This window comes from Bombina bombina, chromosome 2 (assembly GCF_027579735.1).
Source record: "Bombina bombina isolate aBomBom1 chromosome 2, aBomBom1.pri, whole genome shotgun sequence".
In the NCBI taxonomy this organism is placed as follows: Eukaryota; Metazoa; Chordata; class Amphibia; order Anura; family Bombinatoridae; genus Bombina; species Bombina bombina.
In genome coordinates, this window is record NC_069500.1 from 674537475 (window position 1) to 674564241 (window position 26767).

The 26767-nt window shown below is 40.1% G+C and overlaps 1 protein-coding gene across 1 annotated transcript in view; it reads left to right on the plus strand.

The window, feature by feature from the left end:
• The window catches only part of CNTLN (centlein), a 969919-nt gene that overhangs the window by 398505 nt on the left and 544647 nt on the right, over nt 1–26767 (plus strand). Inside the window, exon 10 of the mRNA XM_053702639.1 lies at nt 6978–7103. Within this exon, the coding sequence (XP_053558614.1) occupies nt 6978–7103 (126 nt within the window). The remainder of the gene's footprint in view (nt 1–6977; nt 7104–26767) is intronic.

Here is a 26767-nt window from a genome sequence, read left to right on the forward strand (position 1 = left end):
GCTATATGTGGATGGGTGTCTTCAGGTAAGTATATATCTCTTTTTTTAAGACACTCTCATCTATGTTTGGCACTTTATATTTTTAAAGTTTTAAATATATATTGCATATATTTGCCATGAGTCAGGTCTATGTATATTTCCCTTTGCAGTCTAACAGTTTCAGCATGGAAAATTATGTTTGGGAGAAATAGTTAGTTGTAACTTTGGTCTTGTTTTTTAATTTTTTCATGGGCAAATTAGGCTTGTGATAGCGCAAAATATTTATATTTATTGCGTCAATTTTTTTTTAGCATTTGTTGTGACACGAGTCATGTCATGTCTTGCGTCTTTGTTGACACAATTTTTTTTTTGCAAAGTCACGCCTGTTATGACGCAAATTGTGTAATTTCCTGTTAACCTTGATGTCAAAAGTTTTTTCTCAGCATTTGCGTCATCTTTGTTAGCGTCATTTTTGGCACCAAAAATGTTGTTATATTAAGTCTCTCCCTCTTTTGCTCTCTGCTTTCATTTTTTACAGATGGCTTTGTTATTTGCTTTTGTTTTTCATGTAAGCATTTTTTCCCATTCCTGAAACTGCTATTTTATGGAAATTGGATATTTTGTTTAAATGTTATTTTTTCTTTTTTGTTACATTTTTCAAGATGTCTCAAACTGATCCTACCTCTGATGTTATTGTAGGAACCAAGTTGCCTGAAAACAAATCTACCAAAGCTAAGTGTATATGTTGCAAATTGGCTGATTTTCCATATTCAGCTCAAGTATGTGGCACTTGTTATGAGAAATTGTTTCGTGCTGATAAAGTTTTTATAAGTACAAATACATCTACTGTTAAACCTTCACAGTCTAATGTTAATCTACATGATATTCCTGTAGATATAAAAGGTTATATTGCTGCAGCCATAGGGAAGGCTATGACTGCTATTCTGTCTTCAAATAAACGTAAAAGGTATTTTCCTACTTCGCATAATTCTGATGAAGTTTGTATTGACCAACAGTATACTGAAGTATTGTCTGCTGATGAGGGCTTCTCTGGCTCAGAGGATCCTACTTCAGACTCTAAAATTGATAAATATTCCTTTCTTTTTAAGATGGAATATATCCGTTCTTTGTTAAAGGAAGTATTGTTTACTTTGGGTTTTGAGGAATCTATTCCTCTTGATAACAAGAATAGCAAACGTTTGAATTCTGTTTTTAAGATTTCTGAGGTTACTCCTCAAGTTTTTCCTATTCCAGATTCTATATCTAATATGATTACTAAGGAATGGTCTAAGCCTGGTACTTATTTTAATCCTCCTAGGTTTAAAAAAATTGTATCCTTTACCTGTGTCTAATTTAGAGCTTTGGAGAAAAGTCTCTAAAGTTGATAGCGCTGTTTCTACTCTTGCTAAACGTACTACTATTCCTATGGAGGATAGTACTTCTTTTAAAGATCCCTTAGATAGGAAGATTTAATCTTATCTTAGGAATGCATATTTAAATACTGGCTATATTCTTTGACCTGCTATCTCTAAAGCTGATGTTGCTGTTGCTTCAACTTTTTGGTTGTTCTTCTACTTCAAAATACTAATCATTTTATTTGTGATGCTATATTTGATATTATTAAGATTGATATTAAATATATGTCTTTAGCTGTTCTATCTAGAAGAGCTTTATGGCTTAAATCATGGAATGCTGATATGGTGTCTAAATCTAGATTGCTATCTTTATCCTTTCAAGGTAATAATTTATTTGGTTCTCAATTGGATTCTATTATCTCCACTATCACTGGGGGTAAGGTAGTTTTTTTGCCTCAAGATAAGAAATCTAAGGGTAAATTTAAAGCTACCAATCGTTTTTGTTCCTTTCGTCAGTCTAAGGAACAAAAAAACTACTCCTTCCCCTAAGGTCTCTGGTTCAAATTGGAGACCATCCAGAAATTGGAATAAGTCCAATCCTTATAAGAAACCAAATACAGACCCTAAGACTGCATGAAGGTGCGGCCCTCAATCCAGTTCAACTGGTGGAGGCAGACTAAAATTATTTCAAGACACTTGGGCAGATTCTGTCCAAAATCAGTGGATTCAGGATATTGTTTCTCAGGGGTATCGAATAGGTTTCCGAATAAGACCTCCCATGGGAAGATTCTTTCTTTTTTTTCCAGGGGTGTGATTAAAAGATGCTACACTCTGTCTCTCTTCTTTCTTTCCCATGTTCCAACAAACTCTGTGATAGCTCAGGTTTTTCTGAAGTGTGTTTCAGACCTAGAGCTTTCAGGGGTGATTGTTCCAGTTCCTCTACAGGAACAGGGTTTGGGTTTTTATTCAAATCTGTTCATTGTCCCAAAGAAGGAGGATTCATTCAGACCAATTCTGTATCTGAAAACTTTAAATAGTTTTGTAAGAGTCCCAACTTTCAAGATGGTGACTAAGGATTATTCTGCCTTTTGTTTAGCAAGGTAATTTCAGGTCCACAATAGGCTTACAGGATGCTTATCTTCATATTCCAATTCACCCAGACCACTATTGGTTTCTCAGATTCTCTTTTCTATACATGCATTACCAATTTGTCTCTCTTCCATTTGGTCTAGCGACAGTTCTGAGAATCTTTTCAAAGGTACTCGGTGCCCTTCTATCTGTAATCAGAGAGCAGGGTATTGCAGTGTTTCCTTATTTGAACGATATCTTGGTAGTAGCTCAATCTTTTCATTTAGCAGAATCTCATATGAAACAACTTGTGGTGTTTCTTCAAAGACATGGTTGGAGGATCAATTTACAAAAGAGTTTCTTGATTCCTCAGACAAAGGTCACCTTTTTAGGTTTCCAGATAGATTCAGTGTCCATGACTCTTTCTTTGACAGAAAAGAGACAAATGAAGTTAGTGTTAGCTTGTCTAAATCTTCAGTCTCTATCATTGCCTTCAGTGGCTATGTGCATGGAAATGTTAGGTCTCATGATTGCAGCATCGGACGCTACCCCCTTTGCTCGTTTTCATATGAGACCTCTTCAGCTTTGCATGTTGCACCAATGGTGCAGGGATTATACTCAGATATCACAGTTGATATACTTAAGTCCCAACATTCAACAATCTCTGTCTTACAGGTTGGGGAGCTGTCTGGGGGTCACTGACAGCACAAGGGGGTTGGGAACCTCAGGAGGTGAGGTTAACAATCAATATTTTAGAACTCCATGCTATTTTCATAGCTCTTCAGATTTGGCCTCTATTGATGAGAGAACTTTATATTCAATTCCAGACAGACAATATCACTACAGTGGCATATGTCAATCATCAAGGGGGGACTCGCAGTCCTTCAGCAATGAACAAAGTTTCTCTGATACTTTCTTGTGCGGAATCCAAGTCTTGTCAAATTTCTGTGATTCATATCCTAGGAGTAGACAATTGGGAAATGGATTATCTCAGTCGTCAGACTTTACATCCTGGAGAGTGGTCTTTCCATCCAGATGTGTTTTTTTAATTGGTACAGATGTGGGGTCCTCCAGAAATAGATCTGATGGCCTCACATCTGAATAAGAAGCTTCCAAGATACCTTTCCAGGTCCAAGGATCCTCAGGCGGAGATGGTGGATGCTCTAGCAGTTCCTTGGTTTTACCAACCTGCCTACATTTTTCCGCCTCTGGTTCTTCTTCCAAGGGTGATCTCCAAGATCATAATGGAACAATCTTATGTGTTTCTGATAGCTCAGCTTGGCCTCTCAGGTTTTGGTATGCGGAAATTGTCAAGATGTCCAGTTGCCAACCTTGGCCACTTCCTTTAAGGCCAGACCTTCTATTTTAAGGTCCGTTTTTTCCATCAGGATCTCAAATCTCTAAATTTGATGGCATGGAAATTGAACGCTTAGTGCTTAGTCATAGAGGTTTTTCTAACTCAGTGATTAGCACTATGATACAGACTCGTAAGTCTGGTTCCAGGAAAATGTATCATCTGGTTTGGAAAACCTATATTTCTTGGTGTTCCTCTCATAATTATTCTTGGCATTCTTTCAGAATCCCTAGGATTTTACAGTTTCTTCAGGATGGGTTGGATAAGGGTTTGTCTGCAAATACTTTGAAAGGACACATTTCTGCTCTTTCTGTCTTATTTCATAGAAAGATTGCTAAACTTCCTGATATTCACTGTTTTGTTCATGCTTTGATTTGTATTAAACCTGTTGTTATATCTATTTCTCCTCCTTGGAGTCTCAATTTGGTTTTGAAAATTTTGCAGGCTCCTCCTTTTGAGCCTATGCATTCTTTTGATATTAAATTACTTTCTTGGAAAGTGGTATTTCTTTTGGCTATCTCTTCTGCTAGAAGAGTTTGAGTTGTCTGCTCTCTCTTCTAAGTCTCATCTGATTTTCCATCAAGATAAAGCTGTTTTGCGGACTTCATTTACATTTTTGCCTAAAGTTGTGAATTCTAACAACATCAATAGGGAAATTGTTGTTCCTTCTTTATGTCCTAATCCTAAGAATACTCTTGAAAGGTCTTTACATTCTTTGGATGTGGTAAGAAATTTGAAATATTATATTGAGGTTACCAAGGTTTTCTGAAAGACTTCTGGTCTATTGGTTATTTTTTTTCTGGCTCTAGGAAAGGTCAGAAAGCCTCTGCCATTTCTTTGGTTGAAACTTTTGATTCACAAAGCTTATTTGGAGGCGGGGAAGTCTCCGCCTCAGAGAATTACAGCTCATTCTACTAGATCAGTTGCCACTTCTTGGGCTTTTAAGAATGACGCTTCAGTTGATCAAATTTGCAAACCAGCAACTTGGTCTTCTTTGCATACTTTTACTAAATTTTACCATTTTGATGCATTTGCTTCTTCTGAAGCAGCCTTTGGTAGAAAGGTTCTTCAGGCAGTTGTCTCAGTTTGATTCTAATGCCTTTTTGATTTGAGTTTTTCTGACATTTTTAAGAAAACTTAATTATTTTTTTGGATTTAATCTCTCACCGAATTTAGCTGTTTTTATTTATCCCTCCCTCTAGTGATCTGTGGACTTCCACATCTTGGGTATTATATCCTATACGTCACTAGCTCATGGACTCTTGCCACTTACATGAAAGAAAACATAATTTATGTAAGAACTTATTTCTTTCATAGTGGCAAGAGTCCATGAGAGCCACCCTATTTTTTGTGGTTTTGATTTTTTTATAAATCACATTATTTTTTCCAGTTCCTCTTTTGTATGCTTTTTACTCCTTTTTTACACCACACTTCTTGGCTATACGTTAAACTGAAGTATGAGTGAGGTGGGAGGTGTATTTATAGGCATTTTGAGGTTTGGGAAACTTTACTGGGCTAAAAGAAGCTGCACCCAGGTGGTAAATCGCCATGGAACAGGCTAACAATAGTATTGAGCCAGTTGTTCGTTCCTGTGAGTGTGCTTCTGTGTGTGTGTATGTATATACTGTATATAGCCGATAACATTTTAAAACTTCTTCTTTATTGTATAATCAAAGGTAAAAATGACATCCATGGGTCACATCCGGCACACACACACATATATGTGTGTGTGTGCGCCTATATATATATATATATATATATATATATATATATATATATATAGAAAGAAGAGACCAACAGCACTAATCCTAATCCAAATTAGACAACCTTCAACACTCTGTTTATAAAAATCTTACAGAGTGATGGTGCAGATAGACAGAAAAAATATTAATATAATTAGAAAAAGAAATTAAGAAATTAGCTTTAACCAAAGCAATCCCCTTAGTCTATCCTAGTCCGCACTGGTTATTCAAATATTTTATCAACAACCCCTGTTAAAGGACACCAACTGAACAATTTACAATGAACAATTAGTTTATTAAGCAGTAAAGCTATACATTCTGTATCCTATACAATGAATTAATTATATTGCCAAAATATGGAAAAAAAAATAATAATAATAAATATATATAGCGAAAAGACCTAAACAAAACAAAAGGGATACATCGTAATCAAAACTATTACAGCAAGCTAAGATACATGCTATTAGGAGTGACCGGTCACTGAAAAAAGGGAAAACCCCCCGGGATTAAAAATATATATATTCCCATGAATTATTTGCTGTCCATATGCAAAGTAATGCAAGTGGGATAGTTCATAGGATGTTGCCTAGACATCCTTTTTAATAATTAATGGTCTTAATTTAGCAAAATAATAAACACTATAAAAATATATATATTAGCAGAATCCCTAAAACATTTTTATGATCAGTTTTTATATTATTTTTTCCATTATTTGATATACATTGGTAAATTATATAAAATTATTTTAAATTTAATTTGATTTTAAAGTCCTCCAAAAATCAATATAGCTATATTTCCATGATTGTTGCTTTAATCACTTTACATAAGGACAAATAAAGCATAAGTTAAAAAAAAGCAGCAAAAAGCTTCCCAGTTTAATAGCCTTAGTTTTTTTTAATACATTCCTTACCAGATTGTTATACAAAGCTGTACATAATGGAAACACATATTCTTGTCTCTAGTTAGCAACATTATAGTTAATGACCATATGGTCATTACGTTATAAGATGTACTGTCTGTTGTATTTATATTCCTCAAGCATATTGTTCCTTCTTCTTCACAGTGTGTTAAACTATTTCAAAGGGGAAAAAAAATCCTTTCCCTCTTGTTTCCGGTTGTCCTATCAAGTGTAACCTTGGACCCTTATAGAGCAATTAGACCATCCTCTATCCCCTCCTTTGTAATGAGGTTTTGTGCATTCCTGAGTCTATAACCCTTTAGTCTTCCCTAATGGGACATCATTATTCTGAAAGAAACAATGTAAATGTAAATGAATATTCTCATTAACGAGTCACAGAGAAACCTTTAGCGGTAGCACTGTGGTAATTCTGCTTGTTATTTCTCTGGTATTCCAGGCAGGATTTTTTTTTTTTTTTATAATTCATTATTAGTATTCTCAATTACTTGTTCTTTAATTTTGCATGTCTTTCATAATCCAATGTTCAACTCCTTCAACCATGTCCTTGTTTTATTCTCCAGATGCCACCTGTGAAACGTTCAAGGTCTTTGTCCCCAATGGGCTTTTCCAGAGAGGAGGAAGAGTTAAAGAAGCTTAAGATAGCAGAAAAGAGGATTGAACATTTAGAAAAGGCACTGCAGATTAAGGTGAATGTTATCAAACCTTATAAACCATGACTTACACTCTGTGAAACATTGAGTTTTAAAGATAGATAGAAAAATAACAGTCTAATTGAGGTAGAAGGTTTTCACAGACTAAATGGAGGATTTAAATTTAAAGCTAAGGAGTTAGGTTTTCAGCTTAATTAAATAGAGACTTAAAATATTTTCTGCCTAAAATGCTTGCAATGTAAAACAGCGACGGTGCCCTAGTTGCTTCTGTAGCTGCAAATGTTACTGCCTTACAGTTGCAATAATAGTTTAAATAGGCTTTAAAGGGAAACAAGTCAAAATGAAACATTCATAATTCATTCAGTTCAGACAATTTGTATGAAATGTACATTTCTCCTACATTGGTGTGTCCGGTCCACGGCTTCATCCTTACTTGTGGGATATTCTCTTCCCCTACAGGAAATGGCAAAGAGAGCACACAGCAAAGCTGTCCATATAGCCCCCCCCTCTGGCTCCGCCCCCCAGTCATTCTCTTTGCCGCTCTGAACAAGTAGCATCTCCACGGGGATGGTAAAGAGTATGTGGTGTTAGTTGTAGTTTTATTTCTTCTATCAAGAGTTTGTTATTTTAAAATAGTGCCGGTTTGTACTATTTACTCTACAACAGAAAGTGATGAAGATTTCTGTTAAAAGAGGAGTATGATTTTAGCACCAGTAACTAAAATCCATTGCTGTTCCCACGCAGGACTGTTGAAACCAGAGAACTTCAGTTGGGGGGAACAGTTTGCAGACTTATCTGCTCCAGGTATGACCAGTCTCTTTTCTAACAAGACATAGTAATGCTAGAAGACTGTCAGTTTTCCCTTATGGGATCGGTAAGCCATTTTCTTAGACTCAGTAACAGAATTAAGGCTTATAAATTGGGCTCTATGCTGGTTGACACTATTGTGGGCTAAATCGATTTGTTTATATCATATTTATATGACATTTGGAGTGTTTTGTGAACTTTGAAACACTTTTGGGAACGTTTTATTACGCCTGGCAGTTGTTTAGACGCCTAATCTAGTCAGGAAGGCCCCTTCACTCTGGTATGCAGAGGGAGGAGGCCTCATTTTCGCGCCTCAGTTGCGCAGTTACTTCTAAAGGCAGTGCATGCAGCTTCATGTGAGAGGGTCCTGTGGCTGAGAAACGGACTCAGGAAGGCTTATTTCTGTGGTGAATAACGGTAAAAGCTGCAGCAAAGTCTGTGGCAGGGACTGTAGTGTGTTTAAACCGGTAAATTGAACTATTAGCTCCGGTTTGCTCATTTAAGGGTTTAGAGACTTGAAATTTGGTGTGCAATACTTTCAAAGCATTAAGACACTGGGGTGTAAATTTTATAAAGATCGGATATTTCCTTCATAGTTTTTCAAACATTCAGAAATAAAGTGTGCTCTTTTTATTATTTAAAGAGACAGTAACGGTTTTGTTTAAAATCGTTTTTATTGCATTAATAGCTTGCCAAAATCTGTCTAACATGTCTGTACCTTCAGATAGCATATGTTCTGTGTGTATGGAAGCCAAGGTGGTTCCCCCTTTAAATGTATGTGCAAATTGTGCCATGGCGTCCAAACAAAGTAAGGACAGTACTGTCACATTTAATAAGGTTGCCCAAGACGATTCTTCAAATGAAGGTAGTGGGGATAGCTCATCATCCTCTCCTTCTGTATCAACACCAGTTTTGCCCGCGCAGGCGATACCTAGTACATCTAGCGCGCCAATGCTTGTTACTATGCAGCAATTAACAGCAGTAATGGATAATTCTATAGCAAATCTTTTATCCAAACTGCCAGCATTTCCCAGAAAGCGTGATTGCTCAGTTTTAAATACAGAGGATGAGCAAGTTGGCGCTGACGATAATTTATCTGTTATACCCTCACATCAATCTGAATTGGCAGTGAGGGAGGGTCTGTCTGAGGGAGAAATTTCTGATTCAGGAAAAATTTCGCAGCAGGCAGAACCTGATATTGTGGCGTTTAAATTTAAGCTAGAACATCTCCGCGCCCTGCTTAAGGAGGTGCTAACTACTCTTGATGATTGTGACTCTTTGGTGATTCCAGAGAAGTTGTGCAAAATGGACAAATTCTTAGAGGTCCCTGTGCACGCTGATGCCTTTCCGATACCCAAGAGGGTGGCGGACATAGTGACTAAGGAGTGGGAGAAGCCAGGTGTACCTTTTGTTCCACCTCCTATATTTAAGAAAATGTTCCCCATTGTCGACCCCAGAAGGGACGCATGGCAAACGGTCCCTAAGGTAGAGGGGGCAGTTTCAACGTTAGCCAAGCGCACAACTATTCCTATTGAGGACAGTTGCGCTTTCAAAGATCCTATGGATAAAAAATTGGAAGGATTGCTTAAAAAAATATTTGTTCAGAAAGGTTTCCTTCTTCAACCAATTTCGTGCATTATTCCTGTCACCACGGCGGCGTCTTTTTGGTTCGAGGAACTAGAAAATTCACTCCAAAAGGAGACTCCATATGATGAAGTCATGGACAGAATTCACGCACTAAAGTTGGCTAATTCCTTTATTTTGGATGCCGCTTTTCAATTGGAAAAAATTAGCGGCGAAAAATTCAGGTTTTGCAATAGTGGCGCGCAGGGCGCTTTGGCTAAAATCTTGGTCGGCGGATGTGTCGTCCAAAACAAAATTGCTTAATAATCCTTTCAAAGGTAAGACCCTTTTCGGGCCGGAATTGAAGGAGATTATTTCAGACATCACTGGGGGAAAGGGCCATGCCCTCCCACAGGATAGGCCTTTCAAGGCTAAGAACAAATCTAATTTTCGTTCCTTTCGCAATTACAGGAACGGACCGGCTCCTAACTCTGCAGCCTCTAGACAAGAGGGTAACACTTCCCAGCCTAAACCAGCATGGAAACCATTGCAAGGCTGGAACAAGGGTAAACAGGCCAAGAAACCTGCTGCTGCTACCAAGACAGCATGAAGGGGTAGCCCCCGATCCGGGACCGGATCTAGTAGGGGGCAGACTTTCTCTCTTTGCTCAGGCTTGGGCAAGAGATGTTCTGGATCCCTGGGCACTAGAAATAGTCTCTCAGGGGTATCTTCTAGAGTTCAAGGAACTTCCTCCAAAGGGAAGGTTCCATATGTCTCACTTATCTTCAGACCAGATAAAGAGGCAGCCATTCTTACATTGCGTAGGAGACCTATTAAAGATGGGAGTGATACACCCAGTTCCAACAGCGGAACAAGGTCTGGGTTTTTACTCAAACCTGTTTGTAGTTCCCAAAAAAGAGGGAACTTTCAAACCAATTCTGGATTTAAAAATTCTAAAAAAATTCCTCAGAGTTCCATCATTCAAAATGGAAACCATTCGGACGATTTTACCAACAATCCAGGGGGGTCAATATATGACTACCGTGAATTTAAAGGATGCGTACCTGCATATTCCTATCCACAAAGATCATCATCAGTTCCTGAGGTTCGCTTTTCTGGACAAACATTACCAGTTCGTGGCTCTTCCATTCGGTTTAGCCACTGCTCCCAGAATTTTCACAAAGGTACAAGGGTCCCTTCTAGCGGTCCTAAGGCCGAGGGGCATTGCTGTAGCACCTTACCTAGACGACATTCTAATCCAAGCGTCGTCCTTTTCCAAAGCAAGGGCTCATACAGACATTGTTTTAGCCTTTCTCAAGTCTCACGGGTGGAAGGTGAACATAGAAAAGAGTTCCCTGTCCCCGTCCACAAGGGTTCCTTTTCTGGGAACAATAATAGATTCTGTAGAAATGAAGATTTTTCTGACAGAGGTCAGAAAGTTAAAGCTTCTAAACGCTTGTCGAATTCTTCAATCTATTCATCAGCCTTCCATAGCTCAGTGCATGGAGGTAATAGGATTAATGGTTGCAGCAATGGACGTGGTTCCTTTTGCTCGAATTCATCTAAGACCATTGCAACTGTGCATGCTCAAATAGTGGAATGGGGATTATGCAGACTTGTCTCCCCAGATTCAAGTAGACCAGGTAACCAGAGACTCACTCCGCTGGTGGTTGACTCAGGATCACCTGTCTCAGGGAATGAGTTTCCGCAGACCAGAGTGGGTCATTGTCACGACCGACGCCAGTCTCTTAGGCTGGGGCGCGGTCTGGGACTCCCTGAAAGCTCATGGTCTATGGTCTCGGGAAGAGTCTCTTCTCCCGATAAATATTTTGGAACTGAGAGCGATATTCAATGCGCTTCTGGCTTGGCCTCAACTAGCGAAGGCCAGATTCATAAGATTTCAGTCGGACAATATGACGACTGTAGCGTTCATCAATCATCAGGGGGGAACAAAGAGTTCCTTGGCGATGAGAGAGGTATCCAAGATTATCAAATGGGCGGAGGATCACTCCTGCCATCTATCTGCAATTCACATCCCAGGAGTAGACAACTGGGAGGCGGATTATTTGAGTCGTCAGACTTTCCATCCGGGGGAGTGGGAACTCCACCCGGAGGTCTTTGCCCAGTTAACTCAACTATGGGGCATTCCAGATATGGATCTGATGGCGTCTCGTCAGAACTCCAAGGTTCCTCACTACGGGTCCAGATCCAGGGATCCCAAGGTGACGCTAGTGGATGCATTGGTGGCGCCTTGGTCGTTCAATCTAGCTTATGTGTTTCCACCGTTCCCTCTCCTTCCCAGGCTTGTAGCCAGGATCAAACAGGAGAAGGCCTCGGTGATTCTAATAGCTCCTGCATGGCCACGCAGGACTTGGTATGCAGACCTGGTGAATATGTCATCGGCTCCACCATGGAAGCTACCTTTGAGACAGGATCTTCTAGTACAAGGTCCATTCGAACATCCAAATCTAGTCTCTCTGCAACTGATTGCTTGGAAATTGAACGCTTGATTCTATCTAAGCGTGGGTTTTCAGATTCAGTTATAGATACTCTGGTTCAAGCCAGAAAACCTGTGACTAGGAAAATTTACCATAAGATATGGCAAAAATATATCCGTTGGTGCGAATCCAAGGGATTCTCTTGGAATCAAATTAAAATTCTTAGGATACTTTCTTTTCTCCAAGAGGGTTTGGATAAAGGTTTGTCAGCTAGTTCTCTAAAAGGACAGATATCTGCTCTGTCTGTTTTGTTGCACAAACGTCTGGCAGCCGTGCCAGATGTACAGGCGTTTGTACAGGCGTTAGTCAGAATCAAGCCTGTCTACAGACCCATGACTCCTCCATGGAGTCTAAACTTAGTTCTTTCAGTTCTTCAAGGGGTTCCGTTTGAACCCTTACATTCCATAGATATTAAGTTACTATCTTGGAAAGTTCTGTTTTTGTTTGCTATTTCTTCTGCTAGAAGAGTTTCTGAATTGTCTGCTTTGCAGTGTACTTTTCCCTATCTGATATTCCATACAGATAAGGTAGTTTTACGTACCAAGCCTGGTTTTCTTCCAAAAGTGGTTTCCAACAGGAATATTAACCAGAAAATAGTTGTTCCTTCTCTGTGTCCGAATCCAGTTTCAAAGAAGGAACGTTTGTTACATAACCTAGATGTGGTCCGTGCTTTAAAATTCTATTTGGAAGCAACAAAGGATTTCAGACAGACATCATCCTTGTTTGTCGTTTATTCTGGTAAGAGGAGAGGGCAGAAAGCTACTGCTACCTCTCTTTCCTTTTGGCTGAAAAGCATCATCTGATTGGCCTATGAGACTGCCGGACGGCAGCCTCCTGAACGAATTACAGCTCACTCTACTAGAGCTGTGGCTTCCACATGGGCTTTCAAGAACGAGGCTTCTGTTGATCAGATCTGTAAGGCAGCGACTTGGTCTTCTCTGCATACTTTTGCCAAATTTTACAAATTCGATACTTATGCTTCTTCGGAGGCTGTTTTTGGGAGAAAGGTTTTGCAAGCTGTGGTGCCTTCCGTTTAGGTTACCTGACTTGTTCCCTCCCTTCATCCGTGTCCTAAAGCTTTGGTATTTGTTCCCACTAGTAAGGATGAAGCCGTGGACCGGACACACCAATGTAGCAGAAAACAGAATTTATGTTTAACTGATAAATTTATTTCTCCTACGGTGTGTACGGTCCACGGCCCGCCCTGGCTTTTAGTCAGGTTTAAAATTTTTATTTCTGTACACTACAGTCACCACGGCACCCTATAGTTTCTCCTTTTTCTCCTAACCGTCGGTCGAATGACTGGGGGGCGGAGCCAGAGGGGGGGCTATATGGACAGCTTTGCTGTGTGCTCTCTTTGCCATTTCCTGTAGGGGAAGAGAATATCCCACAAGTAAGGATGAAGCCGTGGACCGGACACACCGTAGGAGAAAGAAATTTATCAGGTAAACATAAATTCTGTTTTTGAAACTTAGCTACCCATCACTTTTTTCAAGAAAATCCTTTTATATGACCAGTTTACTAGGGGTGGGAGAATTATCTGTATATTAGGAATGCTATAATAGCCCGTCATTAAAGGGCCAGAAAAGTCGAGGATACATTTTCATGATTGAAATACAGGTGCAATTTTAAACAACTTTCCAATTTTCTTCTGTTATTTAATTGCGTTGTTCTCTTGGTATCCGTTGTTTTAAAAACATACCTAGGTGGGCTTAGAAGCAGCAATGCACTTCTGGGAGAATAACTGCTGATGGTTGGTTGCATATTTATGTCTCTTTTCTTTGGTTCACCGATGTGTTTAGCTAGCTCCAGTAGTTAACTGCTGCTCCATCAAAACGTGATACCAATTGAATGAAGCAAATTTGATAATATAATAAATTGTAAAGTTGTTTACAATTGTACACTATATCTGAATCATAAAAAAACAATATGGCTCCATCTCTCTTTGAAGTTCTAAAGAAATGTGTTTCTTGTGCTCATGGGAAAGAACTTTGTTTAACCATTACACAAATTAATAGTACATATTCTCTATTCTTTTTACTTAATATGTTTAATATACTGTAATATTTTTAAAACGGATCGCCTTTGTGAAAGACTGCTGAATGAGTTAATAATACTGAATATTGTACATTACAATCAAAACTGTGAAGTATCAAATAAAAATCACTTTCGGATAAATCTAGAAAAATACATTGCCCTATTTTAATTTTTAGCATTGTTTAGGTATTATTGTTGATTGTGAATTGCACACCACTTATTTTAGTAGTACTTTATTATATTAAATCTCCAAATGGTCTTGTTGCACAGGTCATACAAGTATGTCATAAAAAACAAAGTTTGATTGAACACAGATTATTATTTATTTTAATACAAACTGGAGTGCTCTTATGACCCTCAAGATGACAATCTGGCTTTTGGTGCATGTTATTCATGCAACCTCTTGATTGGCTCACTTTTACTATTTGTTGAACCCCTTAGCAACTTTTTCTATATATTTAACCCCTTTGCAAAGGTTGAAGTCCTATACAGTATTTTTAAATAAACTATTCTCGTTAGCAAATTGTGTTTTCACACTAAATTGTCCTTTCAATGCAGCACTTAGCAGACACTTTGTAAGGTTACTTCTTTTGTTCCTTAGCTCTGCTCTGGCTGATAAGGGTGCGGCACACATTTTCTTCAGGGCCCTGGGGTGACCACTGAAATCACACACACATGCAACTGAGTGTTTTCACAAAAGTCCCATTTATTTGAAGAACACACAAAGAATTTATAGTGATGTATACGTCATACATGAGGTCACAGGAAATATATAAAAAAACGTAGTTAACTTCACATCTGCATAAGGGGCCCACAGGAAATAAGAATGTTGTTATAGCACATAACAGAATATGCCCATATAACCATTTGTAGAGAGGATCATATATTGGAACCATATGTTACAACTTATACAAAAAGAAACTTGTGGAATGCTGCTTTATAGACATTTGATACAAGATTTAAAGTTACCCTCAATATGCTTAATATGTGAGATTCAAATTACCCATATAACATAATATATATATAATATATATATATATACACATACATACACATATACACATATATATATATATATATATATATATATATATATATACATACACATACATACACACATATATACCCATCATTCCCCTCTTTGATCACATCGTGATCACATAACCTGTAATGTTCCTACAATATAAACTATCTGGGTCTACCTCTAATTAAATTTTGCAGTTGAACTTTTTCTGCATCTTGTATCATACCTGATATTTTCTTTCGTAAAGTACAAGACATGTAACAGTTAAACAATGTTAATAATAGTAAACAAATAGGTGTAAAGTGTCCAGCATCTTCAGGTGAGTAATAACATGCCGTTATAAATACTATTGGGATATACACAAAGATCAATATCCCCATTAGGAAAAGGAAGATCTTGCAGGAATGTCTTGGATCCATGATTGAGATCGTCATCCTGGTCTTTGTGAGGAGTGATCGATACCTTATCACCCACTTCTCCTTTGTGAGGGGTTACCGATAGCTTGTCACCCGCTTCTCCTCTCTTTGGACAGAGTTTCACTCGTGAAGCGTGTATCCAGATGTCCTTGTCGTCAGTCAGTACGGCAGTCCTGGTTACAGTGATCACAGTGACTGGCTTGCTGAACGGGAAACCTCCTTTCTTTGCTTTATTCAGCTGGCGAATGCAGACCAGATCTCCAGGCTTGAAAGGATGGGTTGGTTCCTGTGAGGGAAGAGGTAAACGGGAAGAAACATCACCATAGATGCCATTCAATTTATCAATCAATTGTTTTACATATTGTTCCTTAATACAATCTAAATCACCATTTTTAATGATAAGTGGGCCTTTTACCCATGGAGTCGGGAATGGTCTACCCATTAGGACCTCAAATGGAGACAACCTGGTTGTCCTATTTGGGGTCATTCTGATTTCTGCTAAAAATCGCAGGTAAATAGTTTTGCCATTTAGCCCATGTACCTGCTGTTGCCTTTAAAAGTTTTTCCTTGATATTGCGATTCATTCTTTCTACAATCCCTGAGCTTTGAGGATGGTAGGGAATGTGAAAGTTCCAATTAATCTGTAACCATTCTACTAACTCATGTGTGATTTTACTAATGAACGCTGGACCGTTATCAGAATTAATCTGAAGCGGACAACCAAATCTGGGAATTATTTCAGTGGCTAAAATTTTAGCGACTGTTTTTGCATCTTCCCTCTGGGTAACAAAAGCTTCTGGCCACTTAGAAAATTGGTCAACTATTACAAGCAGATATAATTGTTTAGTGCCAGTTTTTGGAATATGTGTAAAATCAATTTGTAGATGTGTGAATGGGGCTGTAGGTGGGGGTAAGTGGTCATGCTGGGCTTTATTGGGGATGGTTGCATTGGTCTGTAAGCAATATACACATCTATTAATATATGTCTTGCAATGATCACCTATACCTCTAATGTAGAAAGATTGCTTCAACAAGTTAGTTGTTGGTTTTATACCTAGGTGTCCAACACCATGGGCTTGTGCTATAAAGAGTGATGCACTGCTTTCCGGTATGCCCACCTTCCCCTCTTTAGAAAACAAACCATTCTCATCTAAAGCTAACCCATTAGTAGTCCAGAAAGATATGTCACTAGGAGTGGCATGTCCCTGGAGTTCAAGAAGCATATGGTCTGTAGGACATGAAGGTGGGGCTAAAACAGCATACATACGGATGATGGATCCGGGTGTATGAGAAACATAAGCAGCCTCTTTAGCAATTTTATCTTCAAGTGCATTACCCAAGGAAATAGGGTCAGACTTGTATGTATGTGCACGGCAATGTATGATCGCTATGTCCTTTGGGAGTTGTATGGCCTCTAAAAGGTCATTAATCAGGTCTGTATGAGAGATGGTCTTGCCATCTGCTGAAACAAAACCACGTTGTTTCCGTATCATACCAAAATCGTGCACAACCCCAAAAGCATAGCGAGAGTCAGTGTAAATGTTAGCAGATTTATTTTCAAACAATTTACATGCTTTTGTAAGTGCTATTAATTCTGCAGCTTGTGCAGAAGGATAAGGAATGGGGCCTGCATCTAGAACAATGTCTGGTAGTTGCACAACGGCATAGCCTGTCTTATAAATACCATCACTAGGTCGGGAACAAGAACCATCAACAAACACATTATCAGCATGGTCAAAAGGTTTATCCATCAAGTCAGGTCTTGGTGTGGTAATGTGGTGTATTACCTCTATACAATCATGATCTGTTGGAAAGTCTGGTGATCCTGTAAGTAAGGCACTAAGTATTTGATTTGGCCCTGAGGATACACTACTATATTTAATAGTCAGATTTGTATTATTCAGTAATATACATTCATAACCAGAAAGTCTTTGAGAAGTCATGTGTTGGGTAGTGACATTTTTTACAAGATGTAAAACTTGGTGACTAGTGTGTAGTACTATTGGATGGCCTAATGTGATTGTTTCAACCATCTCTACAGCAATGGCGCAAGCCGCCAATGCTCGGAGACACGCCGGCATCCCTTGTACCGGTATTGGAACTACTTTGGAAAAGAAAGCTACGGGACGCATATTGCCTCCACCATGCTCTTGGGCACAGACAGCAGCCATGGTTTTACAATTGTCCCTCGCATACAAGTGAAATGGTTTACAATTATCAGGTAGTCCTAAAGCAGGGGCACTAATAATGCTAGTCTTCAGAGCTATGTAGGATTTAGTCATGTCTGTGGTCCATTGTATATGTTCAGGGCTATCCCCTTTTGTGGCTTGCCTTAGAATGGAATCATGATGGGAGCACTCAGGAATCCATTGTCTGCAATAATTAATCATACCTAGAAAGGTGAGCATGTCCTTTCTAGTAACTGGCTTTGGGATCTGTTGAATCGCTTGGATTCGTTTGGGACTAATGGACCGGTGGCCTTGGGAAAGCACAAAACCAAGGTAATCCACTTTTGTCACTCCTACTTGTAGCTTATGTTTTGCTATTTTATGACCTTCAGCAGCAAGGTGTTTTAACAGACTTATTGTATCTACTGTATTAGCCTCCTGGTTAGGACTACACAACAGTAGGTCATCGACGTACTGAAGGAGGACGGAACCTTGGCTGGGAGTCCATGACCGCAAGTTACGTTGGAGCACCAGCGAGTAGACCGCAGGTGAGGCCACATAGCCTTGAGGGGGGCGTGTCCAGGTAAGCTGACGCCCATCATAATAAAAAGCCATAAGTAGCTGTGTCTCAGGGTCCAATCGGACTGAAAAAAATGTGTTAGCTAAATCAATGACTGTAAATATACAGGCATCATGTGGAATGGCTGTGAGTAATGTTGTAACATCTGGGACTATTGGGGCAATTGGGATTACTATTTCATTAATTGCCCTTAGGTCTTGTACTAACCTATATTCATCGTCTTTCTTTGGGATCGGATTTATGGGGGTATTATAGGGAGAAACTACTGGACGGAGGATTCCTTGTTTAAGGAATTCCTCTATCATGGGTCTTATCCCTTCTTTCTTTTCTCTAGACAATGGATATTGTTTAATAAACACTGGAGTAGTATTAGGTTTTAATCTGGCTTTATATGGGGTACACTGAACTAAACCAACGTCAAGTTTTGAAGATGCCCATACAGAGGATGGGACATCTGTCAATATGTCATTAAAAAAACACAGGTTAGTGGACCCTAGACTCACGTCTAACCCACCCTGTCTAGTGACAGCTACTTTCAAACCAAGGGGACCCATAAGATCACGACCCAAAAGGTTAAGGGGACACCCAGTTATAATACGAAATGGGTGCAAAAGTTGTTGGCCAGTACAGGGTACCCTAACTTCAAGTGGCGGTGTGATGCGAGTCTGAGTCAGCACTCCATTAATCCCTAGAGAAGGTTCAGATTTTTCAGTTATGCCATCATACATATCTGAGCATAAGGCAGAGCATGTAGCTCCTGTGTCTACTAGAAATGGTAGGGGTTCTCCCTCTACTTCTAGGACTAAGTACGGTTGCTCATGATAACTTGTTGACACCACTGGAAAAATTGGAGTGCTACCTTCTAGGCACCCCTATGGCCATTGTATGTTGTGTTTGGGTGCCTCCATGGGTGCAGGGGCTATGTAAGGCTGTCTGTTATACTGTCGGGGATTGTAAGGGGGGCCAGAATTATTAGGGGGTTTTGGGCATTCATTTTTCCAATGTCCCTGTTCCCCACAGTTAAAACAATGTGTTCTGTTTGAAGTATAATTCCCTCTAGCTCTTCCTCTAGCTCTCCCTCTACCTCTCACATACATTCTATTATTCCCTGTATTATCCCTTTCCCTGGCCTGGAATGGATCACAATGTTGTAAACTCTGCTTTTGATAAAAAGCAGCGTTTTTTTCCTTCTAATTTCCTGATGTCAAAACAACCTGCCCCTTCTTTTTCATGAATTCTTTTCAAGAATTCTGCTGGAGTCAACTCTGGCCAATCAGAGACAAGTTGTTTCACCAACAAAGAAAGCTGAGGTTGCATATTACTAATGCAAGTCTGGACCTTCAGAGAGCCGATTGCATCTCCTGATTCCATTCCAGCCTCTTCCTTCCAGCATTTATAAAAACGCTTAACAAATTCTACTACTGTTTCCTTTGTATTCTGTTTGCACGCTAGTGCAATTGACATACTTTGTTTATCCTTCCATATTCTATGCATTTCTATACTTAATTCTGTCCACATTTCATCAAGTCCTTCACGTGTGTTTAGGGCATAGTTAATTGTTGGATCTCGACTCAATTTACTAATACTCTTTACATTACCCCACTCCCAACCTGATTCAGGGTCATAGTCTAGAAGTGCATCAATAATAATTCTTATATCTGTCTGTGTCATGTTTTGTCCTTGTAACATTCTTTTTAAATACATAATACAAGCTGATGGATGTTGACGGGGGTTTGGGGCTCCCTTGGTAATTTCCCTTAATTCACCCAGGGACAAAGGTTTAATAATTAATTGGTCTCCCACAGTAAGAAATGGCATACTAGCTTCTGGTACAGCTGCCTCCTCCTCCTCTACTTCTTCATTCCCTCTTTTATATTGTGGGGTTATTGTAGGGGGGTAGGAAGGTGTTACTGGTTCAACCTTAATCGGGGGTTTGGGCATAATTGGGGGTTTAGTGACCTGGTATCGGGGAGTTACAGAAGGTCCTGGCAAGGTCCATTCCTGGGGTACCTGAGCAGAGGCAATAACAATAGTCTCTAGATCTATGTCACTAGGGGATGGGAGGCTAGGATATAGTCTGTTATATGATGGCAAAGGTAGGTGAGGGGCATTATATGGGGCAGGGGGGGGGTGAATATGCTTTCTGTTTTTGCTTCTCACTTTTACCCTTCTTTTTATTCCCATCTATATCAATATATCGCCAGTATGGAGCAGCAGTCAGCCAATTTTCCCCACCCTTTTTCATATAATCCATATTCCATCTTGGATCACCATTATACCATGGAAATGCCTCTTCATCACCTAGACACAACCCTTTTACCATATTCATATGAAATGTATCATTATCCCCCTCTCTGGGGAATGGATCAGAGCTTCTCATAGCTTCTGTCCAATCTGCCATATTCTGAACCCAAGGAATAATATACATAAACCCATTGGGCGACACCCTTCCCACATAATCTTTACAATTTTCACCTGGTCTAGGTGATGGAAATTGTTTAGACTGGGATTTGCCCATTCTCAACTCCTAACTTATCTTTTAAAACATTTACAACAAAATATAATACAATACAAAAAAATAAATAAATAATAAAAAATAATAAAAATAAAAAAATACAATACCTTTACCTTTAAGAGCAATTAATTATTGAATCTTTTTGCAAAAAACACATTAACTAGAATGGTTGTACTCCGTTACCAGTTATTGTGCTTAATGCTTAAGTTTACAACAAGAGAAAGAAAAAAAAATATCACTATGCTGATCCTTTCAGTAGTTTCTGGCATTAATTATCTCTAGGTCAAAGGTCACCCTTCACCAGAAAAAAATGTAGCGTTTTAACTAACATTCAGAAACAGCAATACATATAAGCAACAGTTTACTTTCTTAATACTTTAAACAATAAGCAGTATTTTACTTCCTTAACACTTTATACAAATAAACAGTATTTCTCCAACATTGGTGTGTCCGGTCCACGGTGTCATCCATTACTTGTGGAATATTCTCCTCCCCCACAGGGAAAGGCAAGGAGAGCACACAGCAAGAGCTGTCCATATAGTCCCTCCCAGGCTCCGCCCCCCCAGTCATTCTCCTTGCCGCTCTGAACAAGTAGCATCTCCTCGGGGATGGTGAGGAGTTTGTGGTGTTTAGTTGTAGTTTTTTATTCTTCTATCAAGAGTTTGTTATTTTAAAATAGTGCTGGTATGTACTATTTACTCTGAAACAGAAAGAGATGAAGATTTCTGTTTGTGAGAGGATTATGATTTTAGCAGCAGTTACTAAAATCGTTTGCTGTTTCCACATAGGACTGTTGAGATGAGATAACTTCAGTTGGGGGGAACAGTTTGCAGACTTTTCTGCTCAAGGTATGACTAGCCATATTTCTAACAAGACTGTGTAATGCTGGAAGGCTGTCATTTTCCCCTCATGGGGATCGGTAAGCCATTTTCTTAGTCTCAAACAGAATAAAGGGCTTATTATGGGCTATAAACTGGTAGACACTTTTAGGGGCTAAATCGATTGCTTTATTTAAGTATTATATGCAGTTTGAAGTTGTATTTCACACTTTTATAACATTGGGGAACGTTTTTAGCACCAGGCACTTGTTAAGACACCTTCCCAGTCAGGAAGGGCCTTTCTCTGTAGTAGGCAGAGCCTCATTTTCGCGCCATTACTGTGCAGTTAATTTTGAGTTCAGTACATGCAGCTGCATGTGTGAGGGTCTAGAATCCACTAAAAACTTTCCTAGAAGGCTTCATTTGGTATCATATACCCCCCTGGGATTGGTGAAGTTGCAGCAAAGGCTGTGGCTGGGACTGTAAGGGGGTTAAAATTAAAAACGGCTCCGGTTTCCACATTTTAAGGGTTAACAGCTTGAAAATTGGGGTGCAATACTTTGAATGTATTAAGACACTGTGGTGAAAATTTGGTAAAGATTGGATAATTCCTTCATAGTTTTTCACATATTCAGTAATAAAGTGTGCCCTGTTTAACATTTAAAGAGACAGTAACGGTTTTGTTTTAAAACGGTTTTTGTGCTTTATTAACCAGTTTAAGCCTGTTTAACATGTCTGTACCTTCAGATAGATCATGTTCTGTATGTATGGTAGCCAATGTGGTTCCCCCTTCAAATATAGTGTGATAATTGTGCCATTGCATCCAAACAAAGTAAGGACAGAACTGTCACAAATTGTAAAGTTGCCCAGGATGATTCCTCAGATGAAGGAAGTAGACATAGTTCTACATCATCTCCTTCTGTGTCTATACCAGTTATGCCCGCGCAGGCGACCCCTAGTACTTCTAGCGCGCCAATGCTTGTTACTATGCAGTAATTGACGGCAGTAATGGATAACTCCATAGCTAATATTTTATCCAAAATGCCAGCATTTCAGAGAAAGCGCGATTGCTCTGTTTTAAACACTGTAGAGCAGGAGGGCGCTGATGATAATTTTTCTGTCATACCCTCACACCAATCTGAAGTGGCAGTGAGGGAGGGTTTGTCAGATGGGGAAATTTCTGATACAGGAAGAATTTCTCCTCAGGCAGAACCTGATGTTGTGACATTTAAATTTAAATTAGAGCATCTCCGCGCATTACTTAAGGAGGTGCTATCTACTCTGGATGATTGTGACAATCTTGTCAACCCAGAAAAATTTTGCAAGATGGACAGTTCCTTGAGGTCCCGGTGCACCCTGATGCTTTTCCGATACCTAAACGGGTGGCGGACATAGTGAATAAGGAGTGGGAGAAGCCAGGCATACCTTTTGTCCCTCCTCCTATATTTAAGAAATTGTTCCCTATGGTCGACCCCAGGAAGGACACATGGCAAACAGTCCCTAAGGTCGAGGGGGAGTTTTCTACTCTAGCCAAGCGCACGACCATTCCTATTGAGGACAATTGTGCTTTCAAAGATCCTATGGATAAAAAATTGGAGGGTTTGCTTAAAAAGATTTTTGTACAGCAAGGTTACCTCCTTCAACCTATTTCGTGCATTATTCCTGTCACTACAGAGGCGTGGTTCTGGTTCGAGGAACTGGAAAAGTCGCTCAGTATGGAGACTCCGTATGAGGAAGTCATGGACAGAATTTACGCACTTAAGTTAGCTAATTCCTTTATTTTAGACGCCGCTTTGCAGTTAGCGAGGTTAGCGGCAAAAAATTCAGGGTTTACAATTGTGGCGCGCAGAGCGCTCTGGCTAAAGTCTTGGTCGGCGGATGTATCTTCCAAGACAAAATTGCTTAATACCCCTTTCAAAGGTAAGACCCCTTTTGGGCCAGAATTGAAAGAGATTATTTCAGTCATCACTGGGGGAAAGGGCCATGCCCTCCCACAAGATAAACCTTTCAAGGCTAAGAATAAGTCCAATTTTCGTTCCTTTCGCAATTTCAGGAACGGACCGGCTTCCAACTCGGCAGCCTCTAGACAAGAGGTTAACGCTTCCCAGTCTAAACCCGTTTGGAAATCAATGCAAGGCTGGAACAAGGGTAAACAGGCCAAGAAACCTGCTGCTGCTACCAAGACAGCATGAAGAGGTAGCCCCCGATCCAGAACCGGATCTAGTAGGGGGCAGACTCTCTCTCTCTTTGCTCAGGCTTGGGCAAGAGATGTTCAGGATCCCTGGGCACTAGAAATAGTCTCTTAGGGTTATCTTCTAGAATTCAAGGAACTACCCCCAAGGGGAAGGTTCCACATGTCTCACTTATCTTCAAACCAAGTAAAGAGACAGGCATTCTTACATTGTGTAGAAGACCTGTTAAAGATGGGAGTGATACTCCCAGTTCCAACTGTGGAACAAGGTCAGGGGTTTTACTCAAATCTGTTTGTAGTTCCCAAAAAAAGAGGGAACTTTCAGACCAATTCTGGATTTAAAAATTCTAAACAAATTTCTCAGAGTGCCATCGTTCAAAATGGAAACTATTCGAACGATTTTACCTACAATCCAGGAGGGTCAATTTATGACTACCGTGGATCTAAAGGATGCGTATCTGCATATTCCTATCCACAAAGATCATCATCAGTTCCTAAGGTTCACCTTTCTGGACAAACATTACCTATTGTGGCTCTCCCATTCGGACTAGCCACTGCTCCAAGGATTTTCACAAAGGTGCTCGGGTCCCTTCTAGCGGTTCTAAGACCCAGGGGCATTGCAGTGGCACCTTACTTGGACGACATCCTAATTCAAGCGTCATCTCTTTCAAAGACAAAGGCTCACACAGACATTGTTCTAGCCTTTCTCAGATCTCACGGGTGGTAGGTGAACATAGAAAAAAGTTCCCCGTCTCCGTCAACAAGAGTCCCTTTCTTGGGAACAATAATAGATTCTTTAGAAATGAAGATTTTCCTGACAGATGTCAGAGAGTCAAAGCTTCTAAACGCTTGTCAAGTTCTTCACTCTTTTCTACGGCCTTCCATAGCTCAGTGCATGGAATAGTAGGGTTGATGGTTGCAGCAATGGACATAGTTCCTTTTGCGCGAATTCATCTAAGACCATTACAACTGTGCATGCTCAAACAGTGGAATGGGGACTATACAGACTTGTCTCCAGTGATTCAAGTAGATCAGAAGACCAGAGACTCACTCCGTTGGTGGCTGACTCAGGATCACCTGTCCCAGGGAATGAGCTTCCGCAGACCAAAGTGGGTCATTGTCACGACCGACGCCAGTCTATTAGGCTGGGGCGCGGTCTGGGATTCCCTGAAAGCTCAGGGTCTATGGTCTCGGGAAGAGTCTCTTCTCCCGATAAACATCCTGGAACTGAGAGCGATATTCAATGCTCTCCGGGCTTGGCCTCAACTAGCAAAGGCCAGATTCATAAGATTCCAATCAGACAACATGACGACTGTTGCTTACTTCAACCATCAGGGGGGAACAAGGAGTTCCCTGGCGATGAGAGAGGTGACCAAGATCATCAAATGGGCGGAGGATCACTCCTACCACCTGTCTGCGATCCACATCCCAGGAGTGGAAAACTGGGAGGCGGATTATCTGAGTCGTCAGACCTTTCATCCGGGGGAGTGGGAACTCCACCCGGAGGTGTTTGCCCAGTTGACCCAATTATGGGGCATTCCAGACATGGATCTGATGGCGTCTCATCAGAACTTCAAGGTTCCTTGCTACGGGTCCAGATCCAGGGATCCCAAGGCGACTCTAGTGGATGCATTAGTGGCGCCTTGGACTTTCAACCTAGCTTATGCGTTTCCACCGTTCCTTCTCATTCCCAGGCTGGTAGCCAGGATCAAACAGGAGAAGGCCTTGGTGATTTTGATAGCTCCTGCGTGGCCACGCAGGACTTGGTATGCAGACCTGGTGAATATGTCATCGGCTCCACCATGGAAGCTACCTTTGAGACAGGATCTTCTAGTACAAGGTCCATTCGAACATCCAAATCTAGTTTCTCTCCAGCTGACTGCTTGGAAATTGAACGCTTGATTTTGTCTAAGCGTGGGTTTTCGGATTCTGTGATAGATACTCTGGTACAAGCCAGAAAACCTGTGACTAGAAAGATTACCATAAAATATGGAAAAGATATATCTGTTGGTGTGAATCCAAGGGATTCTCATGGAGTAAGATTAAAATTCCTAGGATCCTTTACTTTCTCCAAGAAGGTTTGGATAAGGGATTATCAGCGAGTTCTCTAAAAGGACAGATTTCTGCTTTATCTGTCTTGTTACACAAACGACTGGCAGCTGTGCCAGATGTTCAAGCTTTTGTTCAGGCTTTGGTCAGGATCAAGCCTGTTTACAGACCCTTGACACCTCCCTGGAGTCTAAATTTGGTTCTTTCAGTTCTTCAAGGGGTTCCGTTTGAACCCTTACATTCCATAGATATCAAGTTGTTATCTTGGAAAGTTCTGTTTTTGGTTGCTATTCTTCTGCTAGAAGAGTTTCTGAATTATCTGCTCTGCAGTGTAATCCGCCCTATCTGGTGTTCCATTCAGATAAGGTTGTTTTGCGTACTAAACCTGGTTTCCTTCCAAAGGTTGTTTCCAACAAGAATATTAACCAGGAAATAGTTGTGCCTTCTTTGTGTCCGAATCCAGTTTCAAAGAAGGAACGCTTGTTACACAATTTAGATGTAGTCCGTGCTTTAAAGTTCTATTTAGAAGCAACAAAGGATTTCAGACAAACGTCTTCTCTGTTTGTAGTTTATTCTGGCAAGAGGAGAGGTCAAAAAAGCTACTGCTACCTCTCTTTCCTTTTGGCTGAAAAGCATCATACGATTGGCTTACGAGACTGCCGGACGGCAGCCTCCCGAACGAATCACAGCTCACTCTACTAGGGCTGTGGCTTCCACATGGGCCTTCAAGAACGAGGCTTCTGTTGATCAGATATGTAAGGCAGCGACCTGGTCTTCTCTGCACACTTTGTCCAAATTCTACAAATTTGATACTTTTGCTTCTTCGGAGGCTTTTTTTGGGAGAAAGGTTTTGCAAGCCGTGGTGCCTTCTGTTTAGGTAACCTGATTTGCTCCCTCCCTTCATCCGTGTCCTAAAGCTTTGGTATTGGTTCCCACAAGTAATGGATGACACCGTGGACCGGACACACCAATGTTGGAGAAAACAGAATTTATGCTTACCTGATAAATTACTTTCTCCAACGGTGTGTCAGGTC